The sequence below is a fragment of the Gambusia affinis genome, linkage group LG14 (genome assembly GCF_019740435.1).
Source record: "Gambusia affinis linkage group LG14, SWU_Gaff_1.0, whole genome shotgun sequence".
Classification (NCBI taxonomy): domain Eukaryota; kingdom Metazoa; phylum Chordata; class Actinopteri; order Cyprinodontiformes; family Poeciliidae; genus Gambusia; species Gambusia affinis.
In genome coordinates, this window is record NC_057881.1 from 22,586,347 (window position 1) to 22,604,335 (window position 17,989).

The 17,989-nt window shown below is 38.9% G+C and overlaps 1 protein-coding gene across 2 annotated transcripts in view; it reads left to right on the forward strand.

The window, feature by feature from the left end:
* Nucleotides 1-17,989, forward strand: part of khdrbs3 (KH domain containing, RNA binding, signal transduction associated 3) — a 131,761-nt gene that overhangs the window by 109,771 nt on the left and 4,001 nt on the right. Inside the window, exons 8-10 of one of the 2 annotated variants that reach the window (XR_006372686.1) lie at nt 6,215-6,267; nt 11,734-11,885; nt 16,235-16,289. Coding sequence is in view for 1 of the 2 variants with exons in the window: in XM_044137959.1 (XP_043993894.1) it covers nt 6,215-6,267; nt 11,734-11,825 (145 nt within the window). In the remaining variant the exon portion in view is untranslated. Of the gene's footprint in view, nt 1-6,214; nt 6,268-11,733; nt 15,830-16,234; nt 16,290-17,989 lie in introns of those variants that run through there. The other variant, XM_044137959.1, reaches the window with a different exon arrangement.

The window sequence follows — 17,989 nt, forward strand, 5'->3', positions numbered from 1 at the left end:
CTACACTGCAGGCTGCATCTCAGAGGTCCACAGGTAATGTTTTATAAAAGAAAGATGAAACATGCAGAAACATTAGTAAACCCTGGTGCAGGAGACGTGCTCAGAGGGGAGTGGCATGGTTTCCTAACTTTGATCATGTAGCACTTTGGAATCACCTCCAAAACAAGCAGCGCTGCCAAAACAAAGCTCCTGTAATGTCGTTTTTTCCGTCCTGCTGTTCTGAACAGTGCGGGTGATAATACGTTTTCCCGAAAGCAGAGGATTTGAGGTGAAGAGCATGATCCGTCTTGTATGCGTATTGCTTTCTTTGTTTTATGATGTTCAGCAGGAAATGCAGTTGTGTTGGTGAGTTTGCAGGTTTGTGGGATTTCTGCACTTTTCAATATTTTCTAAACTGTTAGTCATTTTGTTCCTTCGCCCTTTTGCTGTTTCGGCCATTTTGTACTTCACTTTTCTTGGTACAGAAAGAACCCAAAAAGTAGGATGTTTTATAGCAACCAATTATCCACAAGGACAACATTTCATTAAAACGCATTGGTCTTTTTTATTATTGTTTTTGTACTTACAGTCTGCCTGGTCTTCCGAGAATGAACTCTGAAAATAGTGTTCAAAATAAAAGCTCACAGCTTCATAAAGGTTGAAAATAAAGCTGGACCACAACTAATCATTTTAGTTTGTTAGTCTATTTTTGTTTTGTTTTCCTTGGTGGCCCAATGTTAAAGTTTAATTTCATTAGATTAATTAAAAAAAGAAGAAGAAGGAAAACACAAAGGAACAAACAGTCAATAAAGTGCCAAACATAAAAAAAGTAATAAAACAAATTATAAACCATTAGAATTCAAAAAAAATCAAAAGAATTAAAGTAGAAATAAAACTCTGAAGAATGGAAATGATTTCAACTTAAGCAAAATTTCTTTGCTATGATACAAACATTTTGGCAGAAAAATGCTGGATATTGAATGGTAGCAATAACTGATTTGACTGACCCAGATTATAAAAGTTAATTATCTGTTTGTTTGACCTATTAATAAACTGATACTCCCTGTTAAATGTATTTGAAAGTTTATTCTCACCTTTTGTTTTAATGTTGCATCAAAGGACTTCTCACTAATGTCTCCGGTTTGAGGCTTTTCCTGTCACTCAGGTGCAGAACAGAAATGTCAGTGATAAAACAGCTGAAGTCTTTGTAGTGTTTTACTGCGGCATCAATAACAGTTTAATCGTTTTGCTTTTTTTTTTCTTTCTTTCTTTCAATCTTGTCACTTTAAGATGAACCTTTTCAGTCCTGCTTCTGACGCCCTCGTGGTGCCTTCACACACATTGTGTTTTCAAGGTGGACAGCTCATAAGGATGAATGACGGGTGTGGTGTGGGGGTAATTAGCCAATCTGAGGTGACGGAGTCAGATGTACATAACTCTGTTCTCCTGATCTCCCAGTTTCATTGGCAGAGGGAGTCTTTTTCTCTTTTTTCCCCTTTCAGAATGGATTTCATTAAGTTTCAAAAAAACTTGAAATTACACAATTCTTCTGGACAAAGCTGGAAGGGAGACTTATTTTGGAAAGTCAATTCATTTGCAGTAGGCCATTTTGTCCCTCTTTGTGTCTCTCCAGTAGGGCGTCAGTGCTGGAGACAGCCCAGCAATCAGCCAGCACACCGAGCAATCACCAGTGTATCCATAACGAAGGTTTTCTTTGGAAATTACATGTGCTTCATTTCAGGCAAAATTGTGAGGGGAATAAACTGCAGCATTCTTTCTTTCTTTCTTTTTTTTTTTGCATCTTTCTATTTCCCATTGTAATGTTATCTGTGGCAGAAATCACTGAGCTGGTATAATCAGAGCATTCAGTGTGGGGCAGTTTTCATCAGCGTTTTACTTCTCCAACATTTCTGCCGAGAATGGATAGAGGAAAAAAATATATATATATGATCACACAGGAAGAGTCAAGGAGATATTTTTGGCTTCAGGATTCATGGGGATGAAGAGTGTGTAAAAATGCAGAAAATGGGTTAACAGAATAGAAGCTGCTCTCGCCGTATTAGACCAATCCTACATTACACCTGAAGCCTCCCGTAAAAGTCCTGCTAGATTTCTTCAGATTTCTCACAGAGGACTGGAAGAGTAATGAGGATGTTAGAAAGCAAAGTCCGTGAGGGATGTGCTCTACATCATTCAGATTTAACACCGCCATCTGTTTCATGGCGCCCTCCAACAGCAACATCAGGGCTTCAGATGAAGCATTTACGCGGATGACAGATGCGTTACCTGAGGAAAAGTTGGCCTGGACTTAACACGTCTGATAAAGGAGACGCACATTTCTAATAGGTGTTGGCTTTTTATTCGTTGTGCTGGTTTTGACCAATCCTTTTTCCTTTTTCTTGTCCTGGGGAGACACAAAGCAGCGGACTCCTTCTGGTAATGAATGTCAAATCAAAAGCTGACCTATTTAGAAAGGCAAAGCTCTTTCACACCTATGACAGGATGATATCTCTCCTGAGATCCACCGCAGGCGTCTCTCCTTACACAAGTCCATGCTGCCGGCTGAACTCCCTTAACCTCTTACACCCTAAGCAAGCCGAGGTCACATGGCAGCTGGACCCACCGGTGGGTCAGTCGGGTTCTAGAGGTTAACTTACATGTTGATTCGTCTATACTGCATTGTGTACTGTGTGAGAGCGACACATTTAGCTAATCAAGACCATTTATTTCTTTAGGTTTTCCACATTATTTGTGGGTATGCCCACATATTTGCTAGTTTGTTTGGCTTGTCGAGGTTATTTGTGCCAGAGTATTTTTTTGCGAGAGGTGGCCAGCTGTCCTGGCAGTAGTTTCTTTCAATAGATAAAGAGCAACTAAAGATGCAGGCAGATGACTTTGAGTTTGCAAAGGAGGAACTCGGTATCACAAGTTCACAAGTGATAGAAGGACTGAGCAGGGAAATGAAGGACTGTCTTCTGTCAACGGGTTTAGCAAGATGAAGAGAAAACAGGATCAATTGGTGAAGTTCTTGATTTCCCAATCTGTCTGTTTTAGGCCTCACATATAAGACATCAAAAGTCATTGGCTTATGACCGAAAGAACAAGATCATAGATACAGGAGGGTTAATTGAGTTTTCGACATAGGGTAGCTGAACTCAGACATGTAGATAAAGAGTTTTTAAAGTGGAGAGGATAGCCCAGGTTTTTCTTGGCTTCTCAGACAAATAATGAAGTGGAGTTAGCTTACCTCGCTATATTAACTTGCTGTTTTGCTGTATTTCTCTGTGCCCTATCTCAAAGTAAGACGTATTTACATTTTTAGCAACCATTTTAAAATTAGAATAGCATCGTACACAAAGTGAACGACAAAACATACTTTTCTAAGCAGAAACAACAGCTGATACGGTTTGAGCAGCGAAGTGTACAGCAGGTTCTCAAATTAGACTGTAAGCTTTTAGCTTCCCAAAGCAGGAATTTCCAGGAGTCCTTGACCTTCAGGATTCACCTCACAACTTGTAATTGAAAGGAGAAAGTGGCTACGGCGAGAAGTTATGTCACAATATTGACAAAATGTCACTTCAGAAATTAGAGGGGGCCCCAACAGCTTCTGCTGTTCACTTTCTTGGTGGTTAGAATACGTCCACGCCTGAAGCTCCCAGCACAGCCATTGCTGACATTTCAACACGCAGGTCGAAAAAAACTATTTCCTCACAGGAAGTTAGGCTCTGTTTCTAAACACGGCAAAATAAATGATGTACAAATGGCAGTGTGGTGCAGCATCGTGGTTTGGATTGCAAAATCTGGATCTCTATATTATGGCTTTATAGAATGTGACAGAGCTGTAGTATAGAGGAAAGCTGAGAATATCCAATACGTGTGTGCAAGCACCTGTGAATTGCAACAAATTGATTTGCTGTCGCTCATGAAGATGATGCTCATTTTAATGACTACTCTGGAATTTACTCCATTTTAGCTGAATGTGAGATCTAATTGTTGAGCGTCCTGTCAGGTCTCGTCTCTGGGTGAGCAGTGTGAAGAGCTGAAACACACATTTACATGTTTCTCCATCTCTACCTCTCCTGTCTCTTAAAGGAGCCTCTGGAGCTGGTCTTGTTTTTTACGCTGATTCCTTTGCAGGAGAACAGCACTCTGTTTTCACTTGATTCACATCGTTAGTTCTTGAGTTTAGTGACTTCATATTTATGTAGGGTCTTGCATTTTAAGTTATTGAAAGATGACAAAAATCCTGCTGTTTTATGGTGTTATTTGGTGCTGAGATTGTTTTTGTTTAGCTAAACAAACGTTGGAACCAGTGCGGTGATTTTGCCCTCGTTTGGTTCCCTCTGCCGCCATTTTGTTCCATCTTAATTCCTTTTGAACCTGTGAACTCATGTACTGAAGCATTGGGTGTACCTTTGTCTCGATTTCATGAATAATGATGGAAGATTAAAATGAAATGCTCAAATCTCATATGTGATTTAATGAGGTTGCAGCATCAGAGCAAATGACTGAAAAAGCTTCACAATCTGCTAATGAAGGCTGGTTTTGTTCTGGTTTTCTGCTCTGGAACCTCTGAACATTTTTTTCATATCATTATTTTATATTACATTTAGTTGATTGTGATTCTGATGCCTGTTTGGACTAGTTTGAAAAAATGACCCCTGATTGCACAGAAGTAAATCCTGTTGTTAGATTTCAGTTATTCGAGTCACATGACTGCATTTCAGTTCAACAGTCTATTAGTCAACAGAAACAAAAGTCTGGCAGTAAAAGGATGAACAAAACGTCCCACATTCAGGTAACAATTAACATTTGGCGAGCAAGAAATATCCTGTGGCTGACGGCCTCAGTATAACCCCACAGAGCTGGACAAAAAAAATACTTAAATTGCAAAAGTACAAAATGTCCAGCACTTTGTTCAACTGTAAAATGTCATTTTCAATACATAAACTTTAGATGAGTTAAACGGCGGTTCCAAAAAAATAACTCAATGACATATTTCCACAAATACCGACATGTGAAACACGGCTGTCGTGAAAAAGGCCTTCACTTTGTTGTTCAGTGATTAGAAAATTTTAATTTGTTTTACAATAACTGATCTTATGTATTGTCAAATACTAGGGGTGCACCAATTGAAATGTTCTTTCTCATTGCCAATTATCGATCTGTAAAACACCTGACCTGCCGATTCTGATTTTGGCCGACTCTAATTTCTTTTGTCTGAAATGTTGCGAACTCAGCCCACTGAGTATTGTTAACCTTCAGCAGAGCAACAGAGGAAAGTGGTTGATTTTTTTGACATTTACTGATGCAGATAAGATCAGTGGAAAAGATCGGCTTCACCTGTAAGCATCAGTTTATCACCGATCTCCCAAACTGAAGGAAATCTGGGCAGACAAATTGGCTAGCCGACAAACCCATGCCCCCAATCAAATACATTTATTTCACTTATGATGTACAGAGGACGTTCAATTCTCACACCTGTATTTCCAATTAAAAACAAAAAAAAAACTGCAGGAGAAAAGCAGCTTCTCTTCAGCTTCTTATTGCAAGTCCTAAAAACAGCTACTTATCCGTGGAGGGAGGAGAAAAAAATAATAATTTGTTAGTTCTGCGGTGTCACTGCTGTCACCTCTTTGCCCTCAGCAGTCAGCCGGTGTCGACTTGCCGTTTGGGGGGGTTTGAATGACTCTTTCAGCTCTCTAATCTGGGGAGCAGAGAGGTGCTGCTATCGCTGACAGTGTGACTGACAGGCAGGCGGAGAGGACCCAGCTGTGATGGCTGCTGTCGGCTCAGTGGCAGCCTTATGATGAATTGCCTCTCCTGCATGATAGCGCTGTTACCGAGTGATGTCGACGCAGGATTGTTCTGTCACCGCCTCACCGACGGCCGCAAAAATGAAAAAAAAAATAAAATAAAATAAACAAGCAGAGGAATAAACCGCTATGCAGCTCGTGCCCCATCTTTTTTTTTTACTTTTATATTAATGTTGCCACACCTCATACATCTCCATAAGTAGCAATATGGAAGTAGAAGCTTATGGGGGAGGAAACTGTCTCGTACGTTTACAAAGTTTTAAGTGATGTAAAGTTGTTGGGGGTTTTTTATGCAGCTACACAATTAATTATCCTCATAGTAAGAGAAGCTGAAAATTATTTGTAGAAAAATCCAATATATTACATTTGTTCTGCGCCCTATTTCCTGATATTCACCTTCATTTTCTGTCTGCTTCCAGCTCAGATGACTACTATGAATATGGACACAGCGGGGAGTCATATGAGTCGTACGGTGAGTCGCAGGTCTCCTTTTCCACATACGCATAACAAATATATATATATATATTTGTATAGTGTCAATTGTCAGAACAATATCTCTTTTCATTTCCTCACTCTAGTCTGCTGGCTTTATCTCAGTTGCCATAGCACCTGGCTAATGGAGTGCTGTTTCAGACACATTCAGACTGAGCGTGTTTAAAAGTCATTTGTCACTAATCAGAACCTCTTCAGCTCAATTAGATAATTAGGTGGAAGCAGTGTTGCTCGAAATTAAAAACAATTACCAAGAGTGGAGGCTTAAGGTGGAGAAGTGTATATTTATAACCGCGGCATTGTAAATATTGACTGACATTTCCTGCATCACTCCAGCGTCTCTTTTGAGAATTGTCTTGGGGGGGAAACATGTGAGATAAGGACAAATCACTTCTCTTACCCGCAGAAGATTTCCGGGGGTTAAGTGCTGATTTTTTATTTTTATTTTCATTTTTTTCCTCAGCTGTGTAGAGGAAAACGTCAAAACAAAACAAAAATAGAGGATAACCTTTACATCATCCCTAATCCTTCTGCAGCTGCACAAGGAAATAAAGGAGCAGAGTTTACTGCTTTGTAGTAGGTGTTTATATTTCTGAGCAAAAGGATTTTTACACATTGGGCTTTTTTATATTTTGTCATGTTGGAGCATTTACTTCTATGAGTAAAAAAAACAGAAAATTGTGAGGTGTAGAAGTTTTATTCCTGAGTCAATGTTTTTGCAAATTCAACTTCCAGTGTTTATTTCTGTTTTTGTATCGGTCTGTATCTGTCTGGCAATTCTTAAGTAAATGAAGATTTCACCTAATTTTCTGTGTAAAGAAATCCATCTCAGTTATATTGGATAGAGAGTGTTATTAAATTCAAGCCTGTCTGCTGATTTAGGTCCGGCCTTTGATTGAACCATTTAAATACATGGATATATTCTGGTCTCCATTGTTCTGTTATACAGTTCCTATAGAAAATATTCACCTCGTCGGATGTTTTACCCTTTTTATTATTTTTGTCTTCTTTTTTTTTTTTTGACAAAAGAAAAAAATTGTCAAAGTTAAGCTAATTTCTACCAACACAGTTACTGCACTCAGGTGATCTATACTCATAATGAGACAAGTAGCACCAACTGACTGGACCTCTGTTGAATTAAATCAGTCATTTTAAAGATGGGAAAGAAAATATCTTCTGTTAGATATTTTAATTTTGATGTCATTACTGCAGCATTTGTGGCAGGCTATGTTGTGGTAAACATAGCCTGTTCAGTGTAACAGAGAACAAAAGGGATTCGGTGAACACAAGCGTGGTTGGCAGAGCTAAGACCCGCCTCCTGGCTCTGATTGGTTGCTTCTGACTGAGCGATGTTATTTATGTAGTTAGCAATGAGGAGTTTAATTGTTTTCACAGATTATCTGACTTGTCTTGTCCCAATGAGATGATAATTTTAACAAATATGTAAAAAAAAATAATCATTTTTTATAAAAGCTGCATAATGTAGCTTTAATTACTATATTTGGATTCTGAATATTAAACTAATTTAACGCAGTTTCAGGACAGTACTAACACTTTTTGCCTGTTAGGTAGACATTTTTGTCGTTGGCTGGTCGAACACAACTAAAGTGCCAGATTTGGTCTGTGGGGGGCCAAAGGCCAGTATTTGTTTTATGTGGACGGCTTTTCTCCTTTATTTTATGCAAAGCTGCTTCTGCTTCACTGCCGCTTACATTCCCCAATGTTCCCAGCCAAAACCCTAAATATCACTTATCACTTGACGCCGGTTTCAACCTAATTTGCTGGACAAAATGAATACTGTAATGAGCTTCTTCTCGCTTCTGACTTGGAACGATCCAATCAGAAGCGAGTTTGGACCAGCTGCACTTTCTGCAAACTTCTGGCAGAGCTCAACCTCCCCGAGGCAGTGTGCAGCAAACCTATGTCAGCTTTCTGACATGATCGGTAAGATGCGGGCCAAGGTCAGATCTGCTGCCGAGTGCATCCACATGACAGCGGAATTACAGCGCTGTAACCGCGCAGCTGTGGAGCAGCAGGTCGATGCATCTTTTATGTTGTGCTATACATCTGGCCTTAGTGTGAACTTGACTTGTTTTGGAAGCTGCTTGTAGCGAGCGCAGCCTGATTCTCTAATACTGCATTATCGCAACGCCGTGTTGACGTTCCGTCCTGATCCAGCTCTTAAATTAGATTATCGAAATGTATTATTCATGATAAGGGATGCAAAAAAGAAGACAAATGTTTCAATTAAACAGATGCCAAGGCGGAGGGATGCTTTTGGTGTCAGCAGGATTAGACAAAACCTACGTGGCCAAGTTTAATAAAAAAATTTAAAAAACGGTAGGATGGTGGAAAATAATGCTGCATTCAATTATAGTGAAGTTTTTGATTCATAGTTCCTTCCAAAAGTATTCATACCCCTCCAGTTAGAAGAAATTTTCAGTATTTGTTATTGAAACTTTATGGGACAGACCAACACAAAGCCACTCTTAGAATAAAATTGTCCCTCACTGGGGAAACTTGTCAGACTGGTAATCTGACGCATGTAGTTCTACACTAAAATTAAAGCACAAAAAAATAAACCTAATTTACAGCACAAAGTCTACAAAGTGTGCACAGATCTGTTATAACAAATTGAGAAGTTATTGAGATTAACGATAACATTGTTGTTTTGAGACCATTTTCAAGTAGGTAATGGTAAAGGCATGATAATGCAAGAACACATACTCAAAGATAAATAAACTTTAAATTCTAAAGTTTACGCTTGCATTTTCATATTACACTGGAAATGGAAGATATTTTGAATATTAAAAAATAAAAATAGAGCATCAAAAATAATTAATATAGTGAATTCTGAAGTCTCCGTAAACAAAACTCCTTCAATAAAGGTTGAGACCAAAGCATCACACTGAACACTTTGAGTTTTTGGTTGGAAGAGAGAAAAGAGAAAATGAAAATATCATGCACATGGAAATTATGGAACTCCATTTGATTTGTCATGTGATTAATTGATTTGTTGCAAAAGTGTGTGTGCATATGTATGTGCTAAAAAAAGCAAAAAAACAGCAGAGCAAGAAGTGGGAAAAAAAACTGTGTAAACAGGGATGTTCAATAGTCTTTCCTCCCATTTGCTAGGAGGAAGGACTTATTATGACGCTCCTTTGTACGCTTAGGATGCAGCTCATGTTTGTGAAGTAAATAATAAAAATGTTTTTCAATTAAATATTGCAAATATGAAAAAGGCATGCCAGCAAAAATACAGTTTGATCTAGAGTGTTTTGTTGTAGTTGTGACGGTGTGTTTAGGGTTGTTGAAGAAAAACTAATTCCACAGCAGGAAGCTGTCATGCTTCTGTCTGGCATGTAGAACAAAGAGCTTCCTGGCTAATGAGAGCTCAGTTTCCTCCATGCTGCCTTCATTTAGCCGTCAGTTTATAACTAACGTTCCTGTACGTTTGTAGCTCATACGTCCATAAAAAACTCTCCGGGTTTCACAGTAGGAAAGGTTTGCTTTTTTTCAAATATCTTGTCGACTCATTATCGAATGTAGAGATCATAGTTGGTTATAATGTTTGACTTTGGTCTCCTTATTCAAAATAACCGTGTCCCTAAAGTTTGGAGTGTCTTCAGGTTTGTTTGTTTTTTTCTGAAAATTGTCCAGAACCAGATATTATGCCAGGTTATGTGATTTTCATACTGAGAATGACGTACACACACAGATGGACTGTATTTACTAGATAAAAGGCACATGTTGGAATCCATGAAAAGAGAGACTAAATATAAGTACAAGTACAACTTTTTTAAATAGAATTTTATCTTTAAAAATCCTCTTAAAATAATACAGGAACATTTATTAAATTATTGAAAATTTAATTATTTCTGCAACTCCATCACTAAGTGAAACACAATCTATAGACGAATTAGACGAGCCAGATGGTTTGGCACCTTTATTTCTCCTTATTATGATGATTTTTCTACTTACATCTAATGAAAACACAGTTAAAGATTATTACATGAGACCAATAAAAAAAACTATTTCAAAAAATGGAAATGTGGGCTTGATAAAAGTATGTTTAATACTTGCTTTAAAGTGAATTTCAAAATGTATTTTTAATCTGACAAATGAGACTCTTAGGGACTCTAATTTATTAAATACGAATTTATAATTTTCTGTCCACCTAGCAGTTACAATCTTCTTTGTGTTGACTGTAACAGGACATGAATACATTAGACATGTGTTGTATGTAGCAACAGAGCGTATATATTTGTCTGTGAATTTGTTTGGATGAGAAGCTGGCAGTGAATCCGGAGAGGACAGTGGAATTCACTTCAACTTTACGGAATCTCCTTTAATTGGGTTGAAATTCGCCCTTTGTATGTTTGGCTGTAAGCCTGCTGACAAACAGAGTGATGACACCAAAAGCCGACCTCCACCTCAGCTCAGCGCTGGCCGGGTAAAACCGGCAGTGATCCATGATGCGTATTCGTTTTTGCTTTTCACGCGTTTATTCCACAAACGTGCTTTCAGTGGCAAGTCAAAGCCATTAAAACATTCCCAACTTTTCTGACTGTGCCAGTGAAAGAACTAAGCACCCTCTACTTATTAGACTGATGCCGACCTGCGAACATGAAACGCTAATAATGATAATAATAATCATCATCTTGCTGCGCGGGTCACACAGACAGGAAGGCAACAGCTCAGAGAAAGCAGATAAACAACACTGACGGGCTTTCTTGTTCTCAAAACACAAGGTTACCTTGGTGTGTTTCTTCAAAGTGAGTGTCAGTGGAAGGGTGACAGGTTTAATTAAGGGGTATTGGCTATGTGCTGGCAACAGAGAGCCTCCACACCGGGGGAAAAAAAAGAAAAAGAGAGAGAAGCAGCCTTTGTTAGCTCCAGCTCCGGGGAAGTCTAGGCGCTGGCTGGAGATCAGACAACAGGTGCCGTCAATAGCAGCACTTTCACATTGACGCTAGCAGGGGGCCAGCAAGACCTGATTTGAGCTAATGGTAATTGTGACCTTTTTCTCTGGGAGCCACTAAACGGGCCCTTTTCAAGTAGCCATTTGATCCTCGCATTCAATTAAACTGGATGGATTCGTCCAGCAGGAGCTTTTTGTTTTTACAGGCAGATCCAAATTCCTGCTTCAACGTCGACAGAGGGAGATCGTTCACTGAACACCTCCGATACGGTCAGGGAAAGTTTGGAAAAGTTTTTCATCTGATTTAACTATTTAGTAAGGAGGAAGAATGTGACTTTTGTCCTATTTCAAGTGTATCACTAGAAAATAGATACTTGGTTAGACTGTGTTTTGTTTTTTGGGGGTTTTTTGCATTGTACAGGATTTTTACATGGAAAAATATTTAGGAAGTATTTGCTGCGTCTGCATGTGTCATTTCAATTAATGGCTCTCCGTCTGTTTATCCTGTGTTCTCCCCCCGATCAGGTCAGGAAGAGTGGGCAAACAGTCGCAGCAAGGCTCTGTCGGCGCGGACGACCAAGGGAGCGTACAGGGATCAGCCATACTCCAGATACTGAACTGTTTTTACGAGCCGCACTCCCCCTCACCCCCGATGCCCCATGGCGGTTTCAACCCAAGTAATGGATTTTTTTATGGACGCTCCCATCTTTTTAGAATTGAAAACCGATTCCGCGACGTAACACAAACACAAAACGCCGAACTGAAAGTATTATAACATGAAAATAATGCTCTTGATTTGGAAAAGAAAAAAACATAAAGCAGTTTAGGTAAGCTATCCGCCCTCTCTGCAGTAGAATCGACAGAAAGTTAAGGCTAAAAAGAAAAAAAAAGACTCCATAGTACATTAAGTTTCTCTCTCAACTATGTGATTGTGAAGAATGACATTGTATCAGGCTACTTTACTTGGTAATGATTAGTGAGCCACTGTAAGCTGTTGGATACAATGCTTCCTCACAGCTGCCAGTACAACTTAATTTATCACCCTCTATTCTTTAGACCTCTGAAATGTCAGTAGATTAGTTTCTAGGAAAGTGCAGTACTGTAGATACTTTCTCCTGAAGGATAATTGGTGAACTTTGTGTCCCCTGTAAATGAAACATTTGCAAACTGAAAAAAAGAAGAGATAAGTCATTCTGTATACACATTGTATTGCTGTTTCTTCCTCTTTTTTAATGTAAAATAACAGTCCAGTTAGTGTTAAAGGGCTTATAAAAGCATGGTGTGCAACTGTGGACGTTAGCAGCTGTTTAAAGAAGCCTGTGTAGTTGTGATCATTGGTTTTGACCCCAAACATCTCCTGAAGTCCATTCAGAAATAGCTGCGCCTGCTTTCTGTACGCTGATCCACCGTAGCTGCCAAACGCTTCGGGAGCTTTCAAATGTCTGCCTTTCTTTTTAGATGCTCCTGCTGAGCATTTGTGATGCTCTTGGTTTTTATGTATTTTTTTTGAGAATATAAAACGTGATACCGTGCTGGTTAGAAGTTTACATTCCCTCATCTTAGGCATGAATGTCTTCTAAACTATGATGAATTTGAATCAGTCTTTTTCTGGGGTGTAATGAGGGTACAAACATGATTCTGAGGATGCAAAAGTTTGAGTTTGTTAATGTATTTACTCCAAACTAGATCAAGAGTTATACATTCAGGCTCAGATGATTACAGATACTTCCTGTAATTTGGTTACATTTAGGTTTACAGGTGATGAAGAACTTAAATATATCCTGGTAGGTTTCTGGCACATGAGCTAGTGTTACACTGGGTGCCCATATACACAGGCTGACCTTGTGACCTTTACTGCATGTCTTCTTCCCTTTCTCTGCCCATTTCCTATTTGATTACTACAAGTAAAGGTCACTAGTGCCACAAAAAAAAAAAAAAAACAAACAAACAAACTTGATAGGTTTCTTTGACTGACCTGGCTTTCAAGCACCGTCCCCAAATCTTGAATAGGAAAAGGTCAGGGACATGTTAGCCTACTTTATCAGTTCCAAAATATGTTTTGATGTGTGCTTGGGTTCATTGACCTGCTGGAACAAGAAAAAAACCACATGTATGGGTTTTAGAGCAGCTGCTAGATTCTAAGATTTGTTTTCTTCACAAGGCACAAGAACATTCTCCTTATCTCAGCTAATGTCTAACACCTAAGTACAAATATCTACTCCTGACAGTAGATATTTTCTATATAGCAAACAAGAACAATTCAGACATTATCTGATGTTCACATTGCCAAGATCTGATTAGCAAACTGCAAAAAGGTTTGTGTCATTTCCTAACGTTTGGAGATTTGTTCTGCTGTGCTGATTGACTCTGATTGGTTCAGCATAAAAAGTGTTATCTGTGTGATTTCAATAGACCGGTAGATTTGTCTTGATTGGGGACCAAAGTTGGAACATTTGTTCCATTTTCAGCTAATGATGTTCTCTTTTACACTGTCAAACAATCCAAACCATTTGAAAAACCTGTTCCCCTCCTCGCCTGTGGTGGCGCTGCACCGAGAACCACTGAGCCAAACAACATGGAAAGCTCTGAAGGAGACACTGAGCACAACTGCTTTCTCCAAGAAATGTAAATAAAAATGGAGTGGAAGATCTTAATGGTCGTAGGATTTCTCTTTTGTCTTTGGCAAAAGAACACAAATTGTTTCTCCCTCAAGCGTTAGACTCACACATTTGTTTTGGTTGTATTTACCCAGAATGCCCTGTGTTACGGTCCGCTCCCTGGTTTTGGAGCAGTCTCTGGCCCACTTGGCATTCACACCAAACAGAGACCTATGTTTGCAGGTAGACCTGAGTTTGTTTGCTTTTTTGGTCCGCATCAGAGTTCGATTACACATTCCCACCTCCACAAATGAACCCAACTTTCTGGGCAAACAAACTAGAATTTGATTAATGCAGATTAATCAGAGGTGGTTTGAATGCACCGTATGTTTTAATAAATAATACTGAACCAACAGAGCGCTTAGTTTTAACCATCTGATCAAGCAGCTCCTGTCTGATGGAAGGATGTTAATTTGGATGTTCAAGAACATTCTGAAGCCAATAATGCATTATAATCTGATGGAACATTAATGTCTACATTGAAGGCAGTTCTATCATGGACTTGTAACAAAAGAAGCACTTCACAGTTGGCCATATGGACAAGAATAAGGCTGTCTGGAGAAATGTTTGATGGTTAATAAGAAGTATGTTTGAAGGACTCAATGTAATTCATTCAAATCAAAGAAACTTCACAAACTGTTTCTGTTGCATCGTACAGATTATGTGGAATAATGACGACTAAACACTACTGACGTTCTTCAGGTTCACCTCAGCTGCTACGTGCTTGAAACCGGGTCATAGTTGGTTGTTGGAACAGGACAATAACCCAAACCACTATCAAGCTTTTTATTGGCCCCAACCTTTACTGCATTGAAGGTGATTTATGAAATGTGCTGAAAGGCCAGGGCAGGGCAGTGAGGGTGATCAGAACGAATTCAACCAATTTAGGCAGAATTATGCCAGAAGCTTGGCAACCAAACTGTGTAGTTTCTCTTCCACTTCCCATGACACATTTAACCAAATCTAATGGGAGTGTGTGGATATAATTAAGCTTTTATGGGTAACTTTAATCACACGTGGATGAGGGAAATCTAAATTTGTGCTCCCAATTCTTCCCAAAACTCAGTGAAGTTGCAATTATCCTCATTACAACCAGACAAAAAGATCAGGCAAAAACAATCACAGTTACGACGTTCGTGTACATAATCGGTGTGTGTAAACTTTTACCAGAACCTTACCGTTACCGTTCGCCACACTTGTTTTTGAGTTTCAATCTCATCACCCACCTTTCCACCTATCCTTCTGGAGATATGTTCAACTCTATGGATTGTGAGCTTATGTAAGCCCTTTAATAATTCTTTCTTTGTTGATGCTAATAAACATTTTGAAAGAAAACCCCTGGTGTTGAGGAGAATAATTCCGCACTGCTAAATGCGCTTTATAATTTAAACTAAACCCAACGAAAACCCCTGATGTTTGAAACTTTTGCACCACAGAAAAGCTCAAAATGAACTAAATGGATCTTTTATGCCTTGATAACATTGCAAAAGCTTAAACCGTCACATGTTCCAGATTTTGAATTTAACACAAATATCAAGATGGCATGACCAGAGGTCCAAACAAACACAAAATGGCCGCTGGCGACCTTGCAGACGGTCTTGGTCATCTGATAACGTTTTGCACCGATTTGGATTCAAGCATTTTCATAGCACCGTCTTCCACCGAGACGCAGAGGATTTAAGCGATAACAGCTCTTGAAACTCGTATTTGCTGATACGATTTGCTGCGCCTGATTGCGTCACGCATCATCAGTAAACGCACAATAACGTCTGAGTGTTTACTCCCCGACAGACACGGCTCATCTAAAGCCTGCACGACCTGCCACGTTGGCTTCAGCGCAAAAAAAAAAAAAAAAGAGGATTGCTGGGGTAGAGTGCTCTCTCTCTTTCTTGTCTTCCTGTTTTTGCTCTTCCTGCTCATGTGACCCTCTCCCAGTCGCTTTAAAGATCCTGCCTTTACCCCACACGTTAAACTGAACCCCAGCTGACCTCCGCTGAGAGAGGACGGCAGTAGCTGTTTAAAAAGACCGCCGCCCCACAAGGTAAACACCCTAACCCAGTTTAACCTCACCCCCCTCAACATAGCTACTCATAAACCAATTCTAAACTTCAATGAAATGTTTTCCTGTAACTTTGAAGTTCCTAATCCAGCCACGGAGCTAGAATTAATTAGATTTCTGAAGGAAAAAAAAAAACAAAGCTAAAAAAATGTTAAATAGTTTTAATATCTCAACAAACTGTGAAATCATTTTGTTCTAAGCTATTAATAAAACACGCATTGTTTTGTTAACTGGACTAAAAACATGGCTTGTGTTTTCTGATGTTGGCTGAAAACGATATTGCTCATGGTGTTCATGTTTTTCCTTCCAGGCTGAGGTCACAGCTGAACACCGCTGTCCGTCCAAACACGTTCCTACTGCTGAAGGTGCGTCGTTAGCTGCACTGTGCATCATTTGTGGGTTTTGGGCTGGTATAAACTTTGGTGATTTAACACCTAATCTAGCACAGTGTTTCTGTGTTACAGTATGAAAAGAAAAAAATTAAATACATCAAATTAATTACCCATTGGTAAAAGAAGGTTCTGTGAGCTTACTGTCCTCAGTAGTTCCTTATTTGGTTACAGAGCTGTTCTGTATTTCTAACCAGACAGCAGAAAATTATTTTTTAAAAATCTATGGATGCACCAATCCACTTTTTTCACTTTCGATACCGATATCTGAAGTTTCAGAATCAGCCGACATAGATCGGATACAGAAAACGGTTGAACTGATTTAAAATGTTTTATTTTTGAACACAGTCATAAATGTGCTGGATTCTAAATGTATTCAGTAGCTCTGCACCACTACAGCATGTGTAAACACACCAGTAGCTTCATGAGCTCAGTCAAACATGCAAAAACAACTTTCATTTGTTCAGTCAGGGCAATTAGTAGTAGAACAGCCTTCGTAAAATAAATAAAATTGAAACTAAAGACAACAGGTTGACCATTTTGGTTAAAGGTGTAAAAGATAAACTGCAACGAACCCGTTTACAAATGATTCAGAAAGTGCTACTAGGAATCGTAAATATAATGTCAAATAAATAATAAAGCATTACATAAGCATAGAATAAGACCAAACACACATTGCCCCAAATACGTGATCAAGAATTTTTTTTTTTATTTATGTCTAGACCGATACAGATATTAATACCAGATCTGTTCATCTCTAAAGAAAAAAACCTGAGCTAATCAGAAGATCACCTCCATGGGATGCAGTGTCATATCAGCAGATAATAAAAATCTTTACACTTTCACATAATGTTGGATTTTTGTCGATGGTTTCTGAGCTCCCCGTCGTCCATAGCTGCAGTCGACAGCCTCACGCATCACAGGGCAGTGATGTCAACGTGGTTTGGCTGAAAAAGCAGCATCAACCTGAGCGTCTCATGTGAAAGTTAATATTCAGAAATACACTGATGTATCAGAACACATTCAGTCTGAATTGCTTTCAATTCTGCAAATTTGAACCTAGAAATGACATCTGTTCTTCTACATGTAGGCTTTTATTGATACTAACTTTGATGGACCTCATTTCAAAATATCCAAACCATCCCTTTAAAGACATACCATGGAGGAAATCGAGGCAGTTCTTTGGAATTTAAACAGGATGCACGTCGTCCACAGACATTTTGTTCCTGTGCACTTCATGTTAACTTCTTTTGATGATGTACTGGAAGTTAAATTGGTGTGAAATGAAGGTAAAAATAGAATGTTTTGATCTTCAAAGTAAGACTCCTTTAAAAGTTTCGGAGATGAAATGAGCTATAACTTCAACCGTCACCCAGAGATTTAAAATAAACCATATAGTTTAATCAAGGAAAAAAGGGAGGATTGTCTTTTTTTTTTTTTTTTTGGGCCACAAACAGTTTAAAGTATGTTTGTAAAAGATTGCAGATAAGGATCTAATGCAGTGATATATTCCATTTAGCAACCTTAAGAATGCTAAATACGACAAATCAAATATTAATGTGACTTTGAGGCGACCTGGCTTTTACCAAATGGATGTTTAAAGCTTAGAAATATTTTCCCACAACTTTTGAGATCCTTCCGAAGCTCGACCTTCCCATCCTCCACAGTAGCTTTCC